The 18,463-nt window shown below is 45.5% G+C and overlaps 1 protein-coding gene across 1 annotated transcript; it reads right to left on the minus strand.

Moving 5' to 3' along the window:
• Positions 1-5,582: 5,582 nt before the first annotated feature.
• LOC108820262 (uncharacterized) lies at positions 5,583-6,815 on the minus strand. Its single transcript, XM_018593227.2, has one exon. It carries the CDS (start codon positions 6,813-6,815, stop codon positions 5,583-5,585), a length of 1,233 nt encoding a protein of 410 aa, XP_018448729.2.
• Positions 6,816-18,463: the final 11,648 nt, after the last annotated feature.

Here is an 18,463-nt window from a genome sequence, read left to right on the forward strand (position 1 = left end):
CATGTTAATTGATACATATGAATTTGTCACTAAAATTAACCTTTTATAAAACTAAACATATAAATGAGGTTAGACCATTATCTGATGTTTGCTCCTAATTGGGGAATTCATTGGATCTTCAAAAAGAAGACTTCCTAAGTTTGTCGGGATGTCCCAAACATTTTTTTTTGGTCATCTTTTAGATTAATAAACTGGTTCAGAACATTACATCATCTCCTTACAAACCGCATTAGGTTAACATATATATACCCTACCCAAAAAATCAGAGGCATTCAAGACAAGGAGCAAACCACAAATAGCCCCCCCTATGATCACACTAAACAACCATGAACACCCACAAAAAATAATCATCAAGAGACTCCAAGAGAGCAACTAAGAAGAGGGAAGCGTTTCCTCATTGTGAAATAAATCAGCCATCCAATTGGGCGCTCCTGTGGCTACATAGGAATGCAAAAAGCCTCCCTTTGTCACACTTTGCGCAATGAGGAAAGCCCCTCTGTTAGTGGTTCTCTCTTCTTTTATCAACCTCCACCATTCCAGCTTTCTCAGTCTCGCCATGATCTGTGCATATTGACACGTGAAGTTTGGCCATGCTTTTTGTCTGAGAATTACGTTGGGCAGTGTAGCATCATCCATAGCAATGATCACTCGATTGACCCTGTGAAAACTCAAACATTCAATCGACCAAATCAGAGCTTGGAGCTTGGGTTCATCAAGTAATGGAATGTTAGAGAAAGCTCTTCGACTATGCAAAACAACTCTGCCCATCTCGTCTCTTAACACCCACGAGCCTCCACTTCTCTGCTTGTTCTTGTCCACATCAACTCCAATATTACACTTCAACCAGCCGCGGTTTGGAGGTGTCCATCTGCGATCTTTGATCCCCACCACTACTTTCTCCTTCTCTTCCATCTCTTTCTCATGTTTTTGAGCTAGCAACCAGAATTCAGCTTCTGCCGAAATCTTGTCTATCAAATCTGTTGCCACGAAAGCTTTTCCTTCAAAAATTATCCCATTTCTCGTTTTCCATAAGTACCAAACGATCCAAGGAATCATGTTCCTGATCCTCTCACTTATCGCCTTGTTCTTCATCAACATCATAAGGTAGTGGAAGTTAGAGAAATGAGAAACTCTGTCATACCCATTCATCGGATGCGGGACATTCGCCAGCGCCCAAACTTGTCTTGCTATAGAGCAATCAAAAAGCAAATGATTAATGGATTCACCCTGGAAACCGCAAGCCTGGCAACAAGGATCCAACCGAACTCCTCTTTTGAGTAACAGCTCTCCCACCGGGATCGCATTGCTGAGAGCTCTCCACATAAAAGTTTGGAGCTGTTTCAATTTGCCAGACCGATAGCTTGAGGTCGTTGGTCGATGGCCTTGCTTCCGCTTCTCTTATCTCCTCTCTTCTCTTCCAGGAATTAATGAACGAATAGCCTGATTTTACTGAATAGCTGCCATTTCTATTGTGGACCTGTAGGGACATGATTCACAATATATAGGAGAGAAGGGTTCACATCTAATCGAGGCGTCATAATTAGGTCTACCTGGGCCTAATTGGGCCTCGATTAGACATTAATTGCCCCATTAAACCAACGCGTCGCTTCGCCTTCTCGGAGAACCGGAGTAAACCGAGACGAACCGTCGGTTTTAATCGACAATCACCGAACCGAAACGCCGGTCTGGTTTCCAGAGATGACCGAAACCAACCGGAAAGAGCCACCGGTTTAGAGAAAACCGGTACCGACTGAAGCTATAGCACCGAGTGAACGTCGACTTCCGAGATTGCTCGCCCCGCGTCACCGTATCTCGTTCTATCTATTATTCAAACCATCTCCTTCATAATTCATCGAGCTCAGCTCGCGCCTCCCATTAATGAACTGGGGGGGGACTTACTGTAGGGACATGATTCACATCCTCCCACAAGGCCCGAATAACAGATAGCCCGGCCCACTAATGACTCTGCGTCGGCTCGGCCCGACAGCCCAAAGGCCGAGCACTTCTTAGATGGCACCTCGGCTCCTACAGAGCGGCGCCCCGAAGCCCGCTAAGTCGGAACGACGACACCCGGCCCATGGACGAAAAGCCCATCAAACTTAGGTCACGAAGATTAGGTCATGAGATCAAGAGGACGTCAGCTATAAAAGGGGACGAAGGGACAACGAGGAGGGGACCCGAAATCAGAGACACTCACTTGGCGGCTAGAATTAGGGTTTTCATCTTGTATTCTCATCGCTGTACTTTTTCGACCGTCAGCTTCCGAGCTCCGGTCTCTCTTTCTTACTGTTTGTTTCCCCTTTTGTACACCGACTGAACTCTTTCTCATCTGAATAAAAACGTCTTCGACTAAACCCACAATCGAAATCTGTCTACTTTAGCATAGAACCGTTTTCCGATCGAACAGGACCCAGACCCAATAGTCATCCTGAGAGGAAACTATTTTCATAGCTAGGATTCTTGCAATATCTTCCTCAAAGAACAGCTCTTGCAGGATCTGAAGGTTCCAGCAGTTATTCTGAAAATCAATTAGATCACTCACCTTCAGTAACATGTCCACAAATATATTCTTCATCAGAGGTCTACGCCTGACATCTCCCTCTATCCAGTTGTCGACCCAGACCGAGATAGTCCTTCCATCACCAACATGTTTCCGAAGTCCCTGAGTCAACAGCTCCTTTCCAAATTGAATGCTTCTCCATGCGTATGAAGGTCGTGGCCCATTCTTGGCACTGAGGAAATCTGACTGATCAAAGTATCTGCTTTTGAAAAGTCTAGAGAACAAGGAGTCCGGATGATTAAGTATTCTCCAAGCTTGTTTGGCCAAGAGAGCTTGACAGCTCAGCCAATGCATCTTCCGCTTATGCTCAAGGGAGTTCCACCAGAAATCAGCCATTGCTCTTGTCAAGTTCTCACAAGATTATTTCTTGGTGAGTTTGAAGCAAGACATTGCATACACCGGCATCGCCATCGCCACTGCTTTTATCAGAATTTCTTTCCCTCCCAGCGACAGCTGTTTGAGAAACCAATCAGATAACCTGTCCTTGAGCTTGTCGTAAATGTAGGCTAGCAATTCAGTCTTTGAGCCACTGAAGCATTCCGGCAGTCCAAGATAGGATCCTGTTCCGCCTTCCTTATCAATCCCTGTAATCATCTTGATCACTTCTCTGGAAGTATCAACTACTTTAGCTCCGAAAGTGATAGCTGATTTAGCCACATTCACTTTCTGTCCAGTTGCCTCTTCGTAGACAAGGAGGATCCTCATTATTTCCTCAGCTTCTGGAACCGATGCCTTGCATATGAAGAGGCTATCGTCAGCAAATAACATATGGTGAATCATGGGACCATTTTCCGAGAATTGGATCCCCTGCAAACGTCCATGACTCACCGCTTGTTCAATCAAGTGTATCAAGCCCTCCGTGCACAAGACAAATAAGAACGGAGATAGCGGGTCGCCTTGGCGAAGACCCCGATCCGGTTGTATGCATCCAAAAGGCTGATCATTAATCAAGGTCGAGTAGGTTACCGTGGTCACGCAGAACATAACTCTCTGGATCCATACATCATCGAATCCCAGCGCTTGGAGAAGAGCCCTTAGGTATCCCCATTCAACCCTATCATATGCTTTTGACATGTCAGACTTAATGGCCATGAAGCTGCTGGAGATCTTCTCGTTCGTTCTCAGGGCATGTATCATCTCGTGGGCAATCAGAATGTTGTCAGTGATGAGCCTTTCCTCTACGAAGGCTGACTGCGTTGGAGACACAATATCCACCATCATCGGTTTCAGTCTTGCTGCCAAGATTTTGGAGATAATCTTATAAAGCACAGAGCATAGGCTGATCGGCCGGAGGTCTGACATCAGGACAGGATCTTCAATCTTCGGGATTAGACATAGGTGTGTATAGTTCCATTCGACTGGGAAGCTTCCTGTCTCAAAGAACTTTAGAACTTCTGTTGTGACTTGATCCCTACTATGTCCCAGTACTTTTGGAAGAAGATTCCAGTCATACCGTCGGGCCCGGGGGCGCTTCCTGGTTTGATTGAAAATACCGAATCTCTGACCTCTTCTTTGCTTACCTCTCTTGTCAATAACTCATTCATTCCTGTAGATACTCTGGAGGAGAAGCCTTGGAAAATTCTTGAGAAGTCACCATTGCTCGTGGAACTAAAGAGAGATTTGAAATATTCGTTTGCAACTTCAGCTTTAGCTGCTTCCGAAAATTGTTCCTGTCCATTGGCATCCACAAGCTTGATGATTTTCTTCTTTCTTCTGCTGGTCTTCACAGACTGATGATAGTATCTGGTATTGCGATCACCTTTCACAGCCCATTTGTTTTTAGTTTTCTGCTTCCAGTATGACTCCTCTTCCTTATAGGCTTTTATCAGCTCATTCTTCAGATAATTAATTCTCACTGTGGACAGAGACAAAGAAGACTGTTCCTTTTCCAGGGCCTGTTCAATCTGAGTAATCTTATCCCTGGAGTTCAGGTTCTGTTTCTTTTTCCACTTACTCAATGATTTCCTGCATCTCTTCAGTCTATCAGAGACTTTCGCTTCAAAGAGAGGGTGATTGGTTAACCAAGCTTTCTTGATCTCGTCTCGGACTCCCTCTTTGTGAAGAAGTCTCCCATCAAATCGGAAGCAACCTCTGAATGGTACAGACGCAGATATCAACTTCACCAAGACAGGCCTGTGGTCGGAACCTCTTTTATCTAAGAAAACTTGGTTTGAGGCAGGATAGAGCTGGAACCATCTTTTGTTACCAAAGCATCTGTCCAGCTTTGATTGAATAGATAGCGTTCCTCTTTCTCTTCCCCATGTGAAGCTATCACCAGTACTCTGAAGTTCAACCATCTCACACACATCCAGCATGTCATTAAAAGGCCGAAAAGATTCCTCACTTCTTCTAGGACCCCCTATCTTCTCCCCATTGTGTCTTATCTCATTGAAGTCTCCCATCATACACCAGGGCTCCTTCCGGTGGGCTCCAATACGAGACAATCTTTCCCATACTTGAGGCCTGTTTTTCCTTGATGGTTTCCCATATACACAAGACACAAAGAAATTATCCTTACCGAACTATACATTGAAATCCACAAGGTTCTTATCTACATACTTAAAGACAATATTCACAGAGTTCTTCCACATTAAGGCTAGACCTCCGCTGTACCCAATAGGATTTACAGTCATTATCCTATCGTAGCCTAGCCAAGTCTGAATATCTACAAGAGCGTCGCGGTTTTGCTTCGTCCCCATCAAAAACAAAATCTGCGGGAAAAGTTGCTGTCTCATTTCCCGTAGTCTTGGAATCACCAAATCCCGTGCACGGCCCAGGCCCTGGAAATTCCAGCTTACCATCGCCATTTAAATATTGGACGGTCCCTCATTTGGGACCACCAATGGTTTCTTAAACCTTGCAGAGCGTTTAGATGGCTCGACATCTTCTGGTGCCTTCCTCTTTGTATCAGTTACTACTCTTTCTCCGATTTGTATCCCTGTGGCAGCATCCTCTTTCATCACCTTCTTCCCATTTCCTTTTCTCTTGAATGTTCCTGGCCTTTTTCTACTTTTAGGTTTCTTTAGAGAGGTCCCGGAAGTGTTTGTTTCATAGATACCCACACTATAACCCGTTGAACCCTCATGGAGAAACTCAGATGAGTATAAGTAGCCGTTGATTCAGAGACCGGGAGCTCAGACACCACCTTCCCAGATTGAAGCACCTTCATACCAGCTGATATGGCACTGGCCATTAGCTTTTCTGGGTTTACAACTTGCTTCTTCTGAGCACTGAAGTCGTACACCACTCCTTTTCCCTTGTCCAGAGCGTTTGAAATAGTTGGAGCCGGTTCCAATCTAAGAAAAGTCTTCTGACCTAAGGGGTCATCCTTCAAGTCTTCAATGGATTTCCTCACTCTATCTTCTCTAGCCAGCTTTTCCGGGCCCTCCGCTGCCAGCAAGTACTGTCTCATCCCTTGGAGAACTTCTTCTGCAATCTTCGGTCTTCCAGAAATCGGGTCCCTTCCAACTTGATTCTCTGGCAGAACTCCAAATAAAGGGTCAGATTCATCCAGTTTTTCTATCAGCTCTGTTCTCTTGCTTCCTGCGGAAGAGGCTTCTTCTTGAGTTCCACCCAGCTTACTCTTCACCTCAAAGGGACATTGAGATTGTTCATGAGTGAGCCTTTGACATGTATAGCACCTCTTTTGAACCCTCTCATAGTCATATAAGATATTCACCACTTCACCCCCAGATAGTGTAAGCTTCTTGGATCTTCGTAGTGGTTTAGACACATCAAACTTCACTAAGACTCTTACATAGTCTTTGTACTGCGCTTTCTCAGGATCATAAGGAACATCGATAACTTGACCAGCAAATTCTTCCAAGTAGGATATAGTTCCTGGCGTGTAATGGTTTACAGGAATGTTCCTCATCTGAACCCACACCTTCATGTGCTGCAGATAATCCTCAGGCGGTTTCGCTACCCACCTGTCTATCACAATCGACCAGTTCTCACAAGTGTGAGCGCCTCTGTTCAGAACTTCCAACAGATCTTGCTCATGTTTGAAGATAAACTGAAACTTTTCCTTAGACAAAGCCACCCCCTTCACTCGATCATACAGCTGCCATTTCCTTGGCATTTCACGGATCAGATCTTCCATTCTTTGACACTTCGGATTCAGAAGCCTCCCCACCAAACTCATCTCGTTCCTCTCCGTAGAGTAGAACTCCAGACGGTCAGGTAGCACACAGGGTTCATCATCTTCTTCTTCCAGCGACATGTGTAGCATAGCTTTATCAAGCTTGGACGACATCGAGACCAGCCAATACTTACACCACTTGATCTACCCGAGCACAGACTATTTCTTCTTGAGAATCTTCCTTTGATTTAAAAACTGGATCTTGAACAGATGAACAAACCCTAGTTTTGGATAAGATTTCAGAGAAAAGTCTTGATAGGATGTCCCAAAACATTAGGAGAATAAAAAGTCCAAATAGAAAAAAATATACTCTATGTAATGGATTTCTAGGTGTTTCATCCGCCCATCCGGACAAAAATATTTTATAATTACAAAATATTTTTATTTTAGATTTTTAATCGGATATCTGATTCGGTCTGTACAAATAAAATAAAAATTTTAAAATAAATAAAATATCCAATATAATATAAATAATAATATTTTATTACAAATAAAAAATCTAAATAATCTAGTGGTTATTCCTTGAACATAAAGAAAGTAATGATCGTTGCTATAAAAAAAAAAAAAAAGAAAGCACGATTTGTTTGCTTTTAATCCAGTAGATATATATAGGTTGGTTAATTCAGTCGTATCTCCATTGTTCATATACCTATTTCAGCTAATTTTTGAAAATGCAAGTACTCTGTAGCAGTCATGAAATTAGTAGAAACTATTGTAAAATATACATGGTGAGACATGTATATATAAAAAAAAGTACAGCAACGATGGGGGAGATTATGGAACTTATAATTATTACTTCAACACACCTATAACCTGTTTATACTATTTTCAGGTCAACGTACAAATATTTTACAAAATCTACACCAATAAAGTCTGTCTTTTCCCGCTGCTACGTCACTTTAGAGGAGTGGGATATTTTTGCCACATGTCGAGACAATGTTAAATCATGTGTGTCACGCGTTCTGTTCTCTCGCATGCGTCTGAGTATATTATGCTGTTTATACTCGATTTGGACTGGTATTGTTATTTTAACTTAAGCCCATCATTTATGGCCCACATGGTATTAGAGTTCTTCATTCTTCTTCACCGACGAAGCTGTGACTATGGCGGACTCTTCACCGACGTAACCGTAATGTCTCACAACTCCTTTAATCCGCCATTTATTTTGAGTTTTTCCCATGAATCGGTCAAATGTACCTTTCCAATGATACGTGACCAACCTGTCAAGAGCCATTTCAAAGGAGCTGAAATTATTACATTTTCAGAACCTTGGGGAAAGGCTGTGACCAACCTGTCAAGAGCCATTTCAAAGGAGCTGAAATTATTACATTTTCAGAACCTTGGGGAAAGGCTGCTTGGGCAACCCACCATCATATCCAAGTAGGAAAAAGAACTGCTGGTATCGATCGAGGTATGTCCGGATTCTATCATCATGTCTGTTGGGAAAACTCACCACACAAACTCGCTGAAACACTCTCTGATGCACTTGTCGTAGTACGTTAGAAAGTATGAGTTTATAGATCTATGGAGAACAGAAGAAGAACACGGAATTATAGAAGATAGACACAAGAATTTGATATCCCAGGGTTCACCTAAATGTGGTTACGTCCCCGGGGCCTGGCAATGAGGCTGATAACATGATTTTGTTAAGATCCTATTCAAATGTTGAAGTATAAAGGATGTCAATCCAATTCTAAGAGAATGCGAAGCACTAGGAATGCAAGACCATGCTTAAGCTAAATGCTATCAAGATGAGATGAGAGACTATACTAAAATAGGAATAAAAATGCAACAAAGCAAAAGACTTTCTTTGATTATGAGAATGAGATGACTCATGGGATAAGGGAACATGACTTTGGGTGATCAAACTCAAACTAAGGTGCTAGCTTACAATCAATCTATCTACCTTAGGCCTAGACACAAGACTAAGCAAACTTTATCTCTAATTGAATGCTCATTTGCTTCCAAAACTCAAGCATCTAATCTCTTAGGTTGAATGTTTAGGAAGCAATCATTAAAAATAAGTCTAACAGCCATCTTAACACCTTTAACAACAAATCTCTTTGGTAGAGTATGTTAAAAGCTTAGGAGAGTTGGTTCAGACATTTCATCAAACACCTTGTGGGTGGGAAATGTCTAGAACTCAACTTTAGAGAGGCCAGCCCTAAAGAAGCATTAAAAACACTCTACTAGCAAGGAATAAGAAGGATCTACACCTAAACACCTTAGATCAAGCCTAATCACCCTTAATCTCCCTAACCCATGAATCCAAAAGTGGATCTACTCACTAATCACCATGATTACTCTTGAACCCATGGTGTTTAAGAAAGATCAATAAGAAATTATAAACACTCAAGAACACACAAGAAGATGATGATTTGATTCAAGGAAAGAACTTTCACCAAAATGTTTTGTGTTTCTTAAGAGGAAAATAAGATAATCCTCCACAAATGGAGATTACAAGTATTTATACTTAGGTTTAGGGTAAAGAGAGACACATATGATAAAAGACTAGAATGCCCTTTGCACAAGGCTAATTAGAGCTTCAAAATAGTGTTTAAAATGACCCAAGGTCGAATTTGGTCGAACCGGACCGGTTTGAGGAAACCAGCCTCGACCATGGTCTCTTCTCATCACGCCCGGCTTGGTGATCCCGGTCCTGCATCCCGGTCCTGCCCTGCACGCCCGGGTCTAGCTTCACGGTCCATCCATTCCGGTCCTGCCTTCACGCCCGGCTTCTCCTCCACGGTCCAGCCATTCCGGTCCTGCCCTCACACCCGGCTTCTCCTCCACGGTCCTCCATTCCGGTCCTGCCTCTTCACGCCCGGGATGGTGATTCCGGTCTCGACATTCCGGTCTAGTCGAGTCTAAGAGAGTACTTGCTTGGCTGAGCTTCATTCTTCACCTCCTTTGGATCTTTGAACTCTTAAACACTTTACATCATCTCATAGTATGCTCCAACACCTGATAGGGACATATGAATGCAATGTGGATCCTAAAGACACTAAGATCTAAGCTATATGATCAAAATGCATAAGATATGAAAGCTAAAAACATGTAAATATGCAAGATATCAGAGGCAAATCACTATAATCTCAAGTACAAGATATAGTACCTCTCTCTCTCTATCACAACCAAAGCTTACAACCAAGCTAGGTCTTTCTTGCACAGATCGTTACAAAGACTTACAGAGAAGAGTGCACACGAGCTCCTCTTATATAGTAGGAGTTTATTACATTAACCTAGTTGGATTAGGGCATTCGCCCCTTTCCATAAACCTATTAGGAAATATTCCAAAATACTTGCAACTTCCATAACTCCATGAGAAGTAATATTTCCAAGAACCTATCACCTTCAATAAAGTGATATTTCCTTTTCCTAATATGACATCCTTGTCTTGGTTTAAGTTATGCGATCTTGTTTGATTTCCATCACCAAATCTTGACTGACGAAGTCCCTGAAGTATTCGCTGACGTAGTCTCTGAGGTAGTCTCTGACGTAGTCTCGAATCCCAACAAACTCCACCTTGATGACATCAAACATGATCCACTACTTAGGTTAAGCAAACTCGTGCTTTGCCAGGCGATGCCGAATGCTCCTTAGTGTTCGGACATACCAAGGAAGTCCACCGCTTCCTCAAACTTCTTAACCGGAACAACCTTGGTTAATATATTTGCAGGATTCCAAGAAGTACATATCTTCTTCACACTTACATCACCTTGAGCGATTATATCCCTGAGAAGTGCATCTTTCTGCTGATGTGCTTAGTCCTCTCATGATACACATTGTTCTTGGCTAGACACAATGCACTTTGAGAGTCACACGATATCACCACCGTGTCTTGCTTGAATCCAAGCTCCTCCGCTAAGCCCCTTAACCAAATTCCTTCCTTGACTGCTTCAACAAGCGCCATATACTCTGCTTCAGTCGTCGACAATGCCACTACACTTTGTAGACTTGATCTCCAGCTGATTGTATTCCCACCAGCCTTGAAAACATAACCTGAGATCGACCTCCTCTTGTCCAGATCCGAAGCAAAATCAGAATCACAGAAACCTTCAACATTAAACGCCTCATTCTTCCTGAAGCACAGTTTCAGATCTTGTTTTCCCTTCAGGTACCTCAATACCCACTTAACCGCAGTTCAATGAACCATCCTAGGTTTACTCATAAACCTGCTAACCAACCCCAACGCATACGCCAGATCACACCTCGTGCCTATCATAACATACATTATGCTTCCGATAGCATTAGCATATGGAATATCATCCATACAAGTCTCTGCTTCATCATCTGCTACAGCTGACAATTTGAAATGTGCATCAATAGGTGTTGATACACTCTTTGACTCATCCATGTCGAATACCTTGAGAATCTTCCTGATATAACCAGATTGAGACTGTGTTAGAATCCCCTTTGCACGATCTCTCTCAATATCCATTCCCAAAATCCGTCTTGCTGGACCCAAGTCCTTCATCTCAAATCTGCTGCTCAGCAACTGCTTCACTTTCCTGATCTCTGCCGCATCCTTTGATGCAACCAACATATCATCCACGTATAGTAATAAATAGATGTATGTACCTTTGGTTACCTCCTTGATGTAAACACAGTGATCATATTCACTCTTTACAAAACCGTGACTAACCACAAACTGATCAAAACACTTGTTCCATTGTCTTGGTGCCTGCTTTAGTCCATAAAGAGCCTTCTGAAGTAGACAGACGTGATCCTCTTTCCCTTTAACCTGAAATCCCTCTGGTTGCTCCATGTAAATCTCTTCTTCAAGTGTACCATGAAGAAACGCAGTCTTTACATCAAGTTGCTCAAGCTCCAAATCCTGATTCACTGTAATTGACAACAAGAACCTTATGGATACATGCTTCACGACGGGTGAAAACACATCTTGATAATCAATACCCTCCCTCTGAGAGTATCCCTTAGCAACTAACCGAGCCTTGAATCTAGGCTTCTCAACACCAGGTATACCAGACTTCAACTTAAAGACCCACTTGCAGCCTATCACCTTACGCTTACTAGGCCTTCTCACAAGCTTCCATGTTTGGTTCTTGTCCAGTGAAGTCATCTCTTCACCACATGCTTCAGCCCACTGCTTTTGCTCTTCGCTGTTCATCGCTCCATGATAGTCTTGAGGTTCTTCAGCACATACATCATCAGCTACATATAGTGCAAACGCTGCTACATCATCTGAGTCGGAGTACCGTGCAGGTGGCACTATTCTTCTCTGAACTCTATCTCTTGCTAGCTGATATCCTCAAGACTTTCACCTTGTTTGTCACCTACGTCACCAGCTGACTCAACTGTTTCTTCAACAGCTCCACCTGAAGTATCAACTTCCGGTCCTGACGCAGATCCTGCTGTATTTTCCAGCACCGTCTGATTTCTTAGCTCCTCTGCGACATCTGCTTTCTTCTTGCAGACATCCAAATCTTTGTAGACTTTATCTTCTGTAAATACCACATTCCTGCTTATAACACACTTCTCCTCATCAAGAAGCCAAACTTTGTATCCTTTCACACCCACTGGATAACTTATGAAGATTCCCTTTTTAGCTCTGGCCTTGAGCTTTCCTTGATCTGCATGGACGTAAACCACTGATCCAAATCTTCTCAGGTGCAGATAACCGGGCTTCTTGCCCAACCAAAGTTCCTCCGGAATGTTCCCATCTATGGCAGAAGATGGACTCCTGTTTGTCACATATGCTGACGTAGATACTGCTTCAGCCCAGAATTTTTCCTCTAGACCCGACTCAAACCAGAAACATCTCACCTTTTCCATCAGAGTCCTGTTCATACGTTCAGCTACACCGTTCTGCTGTGGTGTGTTGGGGTCAAAAACGGTTATCTCGAAATTAACGGCTAAGTCTATTGTCATACGAAAGTATAAGGAAGAAACGGGAAGCGATCTAAGTTTGGATAGGCCGGACGACAAGGAATCCGCCTTAAAACTTCAAAGAGCCCGTTCTCCCAAACCGTGAGGACCCAGAAAACGATCGACATATCAAATCGAAGCCCTCGTCAGACGCACGTGCTGGTCTGTAGCCGCCGGCGGCTAGCCCCGTGCTGGCCGTGGCCGGCGGCGGCTAGTGCCCGTGCTGGCCGTGGCCGCCGGCGGCTAGCGCCCGTGCTGGCGTGTTCCGCCGGGCGGCTAGCCCCGTGCTGGCCGTGGCCGCCGGCGGCTAGCACCCGTGCTGGCCGTGGCCGCCGGGCGGCTAGCCCCGTGCTGGCCGTGGCCGCCGGCGGCTAGCGCCCGTGCTGGCCGTGCCGCCGGGCGGCTAGCCCGTGCTGGCCGTGGCCGCCGGCGGCTAGCGCCCGTGCTGGCCGTGGCCGCCGGGCGGCTAGCCCGTGCTGGCCGTGGCCGCCGGCGGCTAGCGCCCGTGCTGGCCGTGGCCGCCGGGCGGCTAGCCCCGTGCTGGCCGTGGCCGCCGGCGGCTAGCGCCCGTGCTGGCCATGGCCGCCGGGCGGCTAGCCCCGTGCTGGCTCGGGTCTTCGGATGACAAGCTTCCGTGCATAAGTTCTAGGCCCCGGCCGTCAGAAGTCTGTACTTTGAGTCTTTCCCAAGTCCTCGCGGACGAATCATTGAGATTCCGCGTACAAACTCCGGTTCTTACTCCAATCTAAATCGTCGGAAACACTTCGGAAACTCGTAAGATATCAACGGGAAGGAAGATCTTAAATTCTTCGTACGAAACAGCGATGGTTATCTTAAGACACCACTCATCTCAACTCTACGAACGGATGAAGAACTTCCGAAGAAATCGTAGAAAACAACGGAAGTCCTAGAAACGGCCCGAAAGGGACCAAACGCGATCGGACAGTCCGTTTACGATTATCTGAGATAGATACGACGATTTACGTTTATCTTTACATAACAAGATAAATGCTAAAATTCCGGAAGGATAAATGTCAAGTTTCCGAAGATAAATGTCAAGTTTCCGATAAACATGAAGCCGACGAAAATGGAAAGAAAGCCCGCCTTGCGGCCCAGAAGAGAAAGACCGTCATAAGAAGGAGTATATAAAGGAGCTTGGGAGAGGAAGAAGAGCAGAGCAAAAAATCTCAGAGAGAGAGCAAATCCGAAACTTAGGGACTTAGAGAATTCCTGCTAGCTTAGGACTTAGGAGTTAGACTAGCGGAGCAAAGCTTAGAACGTTTTGTCTCCTTTATTTCCGTCGTTTTTCGCTTCAGCGTTTCTCTACTTCCCTTTTTCGGAAGAATATTGTACCATCTATTCAATAAAACGCCTTAGTGCAATTTTTCCGCTACGTTGCTTTATTCTATCAATTTCGTTTGGTTATCGCAGAGAATCCGAGCCTTCAGGGAAAACTAGGTTTACTTAGTTTTCCTTCGATTAACTTAACTAAAATCGACAGTGCGAATTTCGGTTCCCACAGTTTGGCGCTAGAAGGAGGGGGGTCGGATTCTCTTACTCAAAACCTACGATTGATAACAACAGCATGGCCACATCACCTGTCCGCAACATCGTGTCATTCGGGGATAGAGCAACGGCTGGTCAAGCCAAACCTCACGACGAACTCCTCGTTATCAGACTAACGATCCAGGACATCGACGTAGCGAGAATATTGGTCGACACCGGATGCTCGACAAATATTATATATAAAACACCCTCGAGAGGATGGGAATCGACCTAAACGCTATCACGGACGATCCCAATCCGATAATCGGACTCTCAGGAAACATCACGATGACCCTCGGCTCGGTCGATCTCTCGGTCAGAGCCGGGAGCGTCACGAAGACGGTGGAATTTTTGGTAGTCGACGGTCCAGCAGCATATAACGCGATCGTCGGGACTCCGTGGTTAAATTCCATGCGAGCGATCCCCTCGACTTTCCATCTGTGCCTCAAATTTCCGACCCTCTCCGGAGTGGAAACAATACAAGGAGATCGTAAAGCGCCGCAAGTCTGCTTGGCCACTGGGTTAAAACGGAAAAACTCTGAGCCCGAAATAACCAAAAAAAAAGCAAGCAACCCACGAACCAGCATCGCAGGACCCTCCAGAAATCTTCTGGCAATCGCAAAGAGCTGAGGTCCTAGAAGGGAAACGTGAGCCCACTTGCGAACCGGTAATTTCGGTCTGCCTCGACGAGACTAACCCAGAGCGGTGCGTGGAGATTGGAGCCAATCTCCGCGATCCGTTGAAAGCAGAACTCATCGCGTGTCTCAAGAAGAACCTTAACACGTTCGCTTGGGCTGCGGAAGATATGCCGGGAATCGACATTAACATAACATGTCACGAACTCAACATCGATCCAACTCATAAACCCGTAAAACAAAAGAGGCGAAAGCTAGGCCCCGAACGGGCGACTGCGGTTAATGAGGAAGTCGAAAGACTCCTCAAAGTTGGGTCAATAACAGAAGTAAGATATCCCGACTGGCTCGCCAATCCCGTCGTCGTCAAGAAGAAGAACGGGAAATGGCGAGTGTGCGTCGACTTTACCGATCTCAACAAAGCGTGCCCGAAGGATTGTTTTCCGCTTCCGCACATCGACCGTCTGGTCGAGGCAACCGCAGGAAACAAACTCCTATCGTTCATGGACGCGTTCTCCGGTTACAATCAAATCATGATGAATCCCGAAGACCGCGAGAAGACAGCATTCATTACCGACCGAGGAACCTATTGCTACAAAGTAATGCCTTTCGGTCTTAAGAACGCCGGCGCCACGTATCAGCGACTCGTCAATCGGATGTTTGCCGAGCAACTCGGAAAAACCATGGAGGTGTATATCGACGATATGTTGGTAAAATCTCTTGACGAACGCGACCACGTAGTCCACCTGGAGGAATGCTTTGAGAGATTGAACCAGCACAACATGAAACTCAATCCAGCAAAATGCAGATTCGCCGTGGCGTCGGGAGAATTCTCGGTTACCTCGTAACATTCCGCGGAATAGAGGCCAATCCGAAACAAATCAACGCACTGATAGAAATGGCCTCCCCGAGAACCAAGCGGGAAGTCCAGAGGCTGACCGGACGAGTCGCGGCCTTAAACCGATTCATCTCGCGCTCCACGGATAAGTGTCTCCCTTTCTACGAAACCTTAAAGGGGAACAAAAAGTTCGAGTGGTCAGAGGATTGCGAGAAAGCTTTCCAACAGCTGAAGCAGTATCTGGCCACCCCCTCCTATCCTCGCAAACCCGTAGTCGGAGAGCCCTTGTTCCTCTACATCGCAGTATCCGCATCAGCAGTCAGTGGCGTCCTGATTCAAGAAGAATTCGGGAAACCGGTCTTCTACATTAGTAAAACATTACTAGATGCCGAAACTCGGTATCCGCTAATGGAAAAATTGGCACTCGCTGTCATAACTTCGGCAAGAAACTTAGGCCGTATTTCCAATCTCATACCATCGTGGTGCTTACCACTTTTCCGTTACGGACGATTCTACACAGTCCAAGCCAGTCTGGTAGACTCGCGAAGTGGGCGATTGAACTAAGCGAGTACGATATCGAATATCGTCCAAAAACCTGCACGAAATCGCAGGTACTCGCGGACTTCTTGGTAGAATTACCCACGACGGACTTAACTAACGAGGATCCTGGTCAACATGGGATCTCCATGTCGATGGATCTCGACCAAGCAAGGATCTGGAATCGGGATCCGACTCACTTCGCCGACAGGAGAAATCCTCGAGCAATCATTCCGCTTGGATTTTCATGCATCGAACAACGAAGCAGAATATGAGGCGCTAATTGCGGGCCTACGACTGGCCCAGGGGCTGAAGATTCGAAACATTCACGCTTACTGCGACTCTCAGTTAGTCGCAAACCAGTTCAGCGGAGAATACGAAGCAAGGGATGAAAGGATGAACGCATATCTGAAGGTCGTCCAAGACTTGGCCCACGATTTCAGCAATTTGCGCTAACCAGGATTCCACGCTCGGAAAACGTCCAAGCTGACGCTTTAGCCGCTCTCGCCTCAAGCTCGGATCCAGGGCTTAAGAGAATAATTCCCGTCGAATTCATAGAGCATCCAAGCATCGGACCGCCGGTAATCGCCACCTGATCAGAACACAGATCGAAGGCGCGGAAGAAAACGAAGATCAACCGGAAGACGACGCAGACCAAACAGACTATGGCTGCGACACTCCCTGGTTAGAACCTATCAAAGCCTACATCGTAGATGGTACCCTACCCGCGGAGAAATGGGCAGCCCGGAAAATAAAAATCCAGGCAGCACGATACGTAACCGTGGAAGGCGAAATCTACAAATGGCGATTCTCCGGACCTCTCATGACTTGCGCGGAAGGAGAAAAAAGCGAGAAAAATCATGGAAGAGGTTCATTCCGGATCGTGCGGAAACCACTCCGGCGGAAGGTCTCTCGCAACAAAATAAAACGCCACGGATTCTACTGGCCAACTATGATAAAGGATTGCGAGAAGTTCGCTCGAAATGCGAGAAGTGTCAGCGGCACGCCCCGACAATTCATCAGCCCGCTGAAATCCTCTCTTCTATCTCATCTCCGTACCCTTTCATGCGATGGTCGATGGACATCGTCGGACCGCTGCACAAATCAAAAAAAAAACGTTTCCTGCTGGTCCTCACAGATTTCTTTTCAAAATGGGTGGAAGCAGAATCCTACGCAAGTATCAAAGACGTGCAAGTCGAGAACTTCGTCTGGAAAAACATCATAACCAGACACGGTGTCCCATACGAAATCGTAACGGACAACGGGTCTCAGTTTATTTCCACTCGATTCGAGGCATTCTGCGAAAAATGGAAAAATACGACTTAACAAGTCTACTCCCAGATACCCGCAGTGCAACGGACAGGCTGAAACCATAAACAAAACCGTCCTAGACGGATTGAAAAAACGCTTGGAAGCCAAAAAGGGACGATGGGCAGAAGAACTCGAAGGGGTCCTTTGGTCTCATCGAACCACTCCAAGACGAGCAACGGGGGAAACTCCGTTCGCTCTCGTTTACGAGCAGAATGCATGATTCCGGCGGAAGTAGAATTCCCCGGCGTACGGGGGAGATTTCTTCCCGAACGGGAAGACCTGAACAATGCCATGCTGCTGGATAATCTTGACCTCGTCAACGAACGTCGCGACCAAGCCCTCATCCGAATTCAAAATTACCAGCAGGCCGCCGCAAAATACTACAACGCGAACGTGCGTCATCGAAGATTCAAAGAGGGTGATCTGGTCTTGCGAAAAGTCTTCCAAAACACTGCCGAACGAAACGCAGGAAAACTGGGAGCAAACTGGGAAGGACCATACAAAAATCATAAAAGTCGTCCGACCAGGTTCGTATCAAATCGCGAACATGCAAGACGTAAAAATCCGAGAACTTGGAATGCGATGCATCTCAAGAAATACTACCACTAGATCGTAAACGTGGACAACAGAACTACGAGATGGCTTGATCCTCGAAAGAGGTACGTAGGCAACTCGCCAACCGGTGGTTCAGCTATCCCCCCGATTTAAAAGGGGGGAGTGGGGTGCGTACACCCGCTCGCTCCCACAATTTTCGAAAAAAACTAAACTTTCGAAAACTTTCCGCAAATCAATTCGCCTACGGCCTCAACAATGGATCCAGTATCCACCAAATAAAATCATAAACTATCGCCCGGAAACATTCCCGATTTCTAAAAGCCCATAGTCCTTTATGGCATAAGAAAAACAAACTTCAAAGCACTGCGAGACGTCGCTTCGTGCCTGAAAATTCGTTTTTCGATTAAAACCTTCATACGCCTTCTAAACGGCATCAATATCGTTGTTGCTGATCA

The sequence above is a fragment of the Raphanus sativus genome, chromosome 8, assembly GCF_000801105.2.
Source record: "Raphanus sativus cultivar WK10039 chromosome 8, ASM80110v3, whole genome shotgun sequence".
NCBI classification, from domain to species: Eukaryota; Viridiplantae; Streptophyta; class Magnoliopsida; order Brassicales; family Brassicaceae; genus Raphanus; species Raphanus sativus.

Excerpts from the sequence above, each read along its gene's own strand:
- LOC108820262 (XM_018593227.2), bottom strand. The coding sequence starts at position 6,815 with ATGTCGTCCAAGCTTGATAAAGCTATGCTACACATGTCGCTGGAAGAA.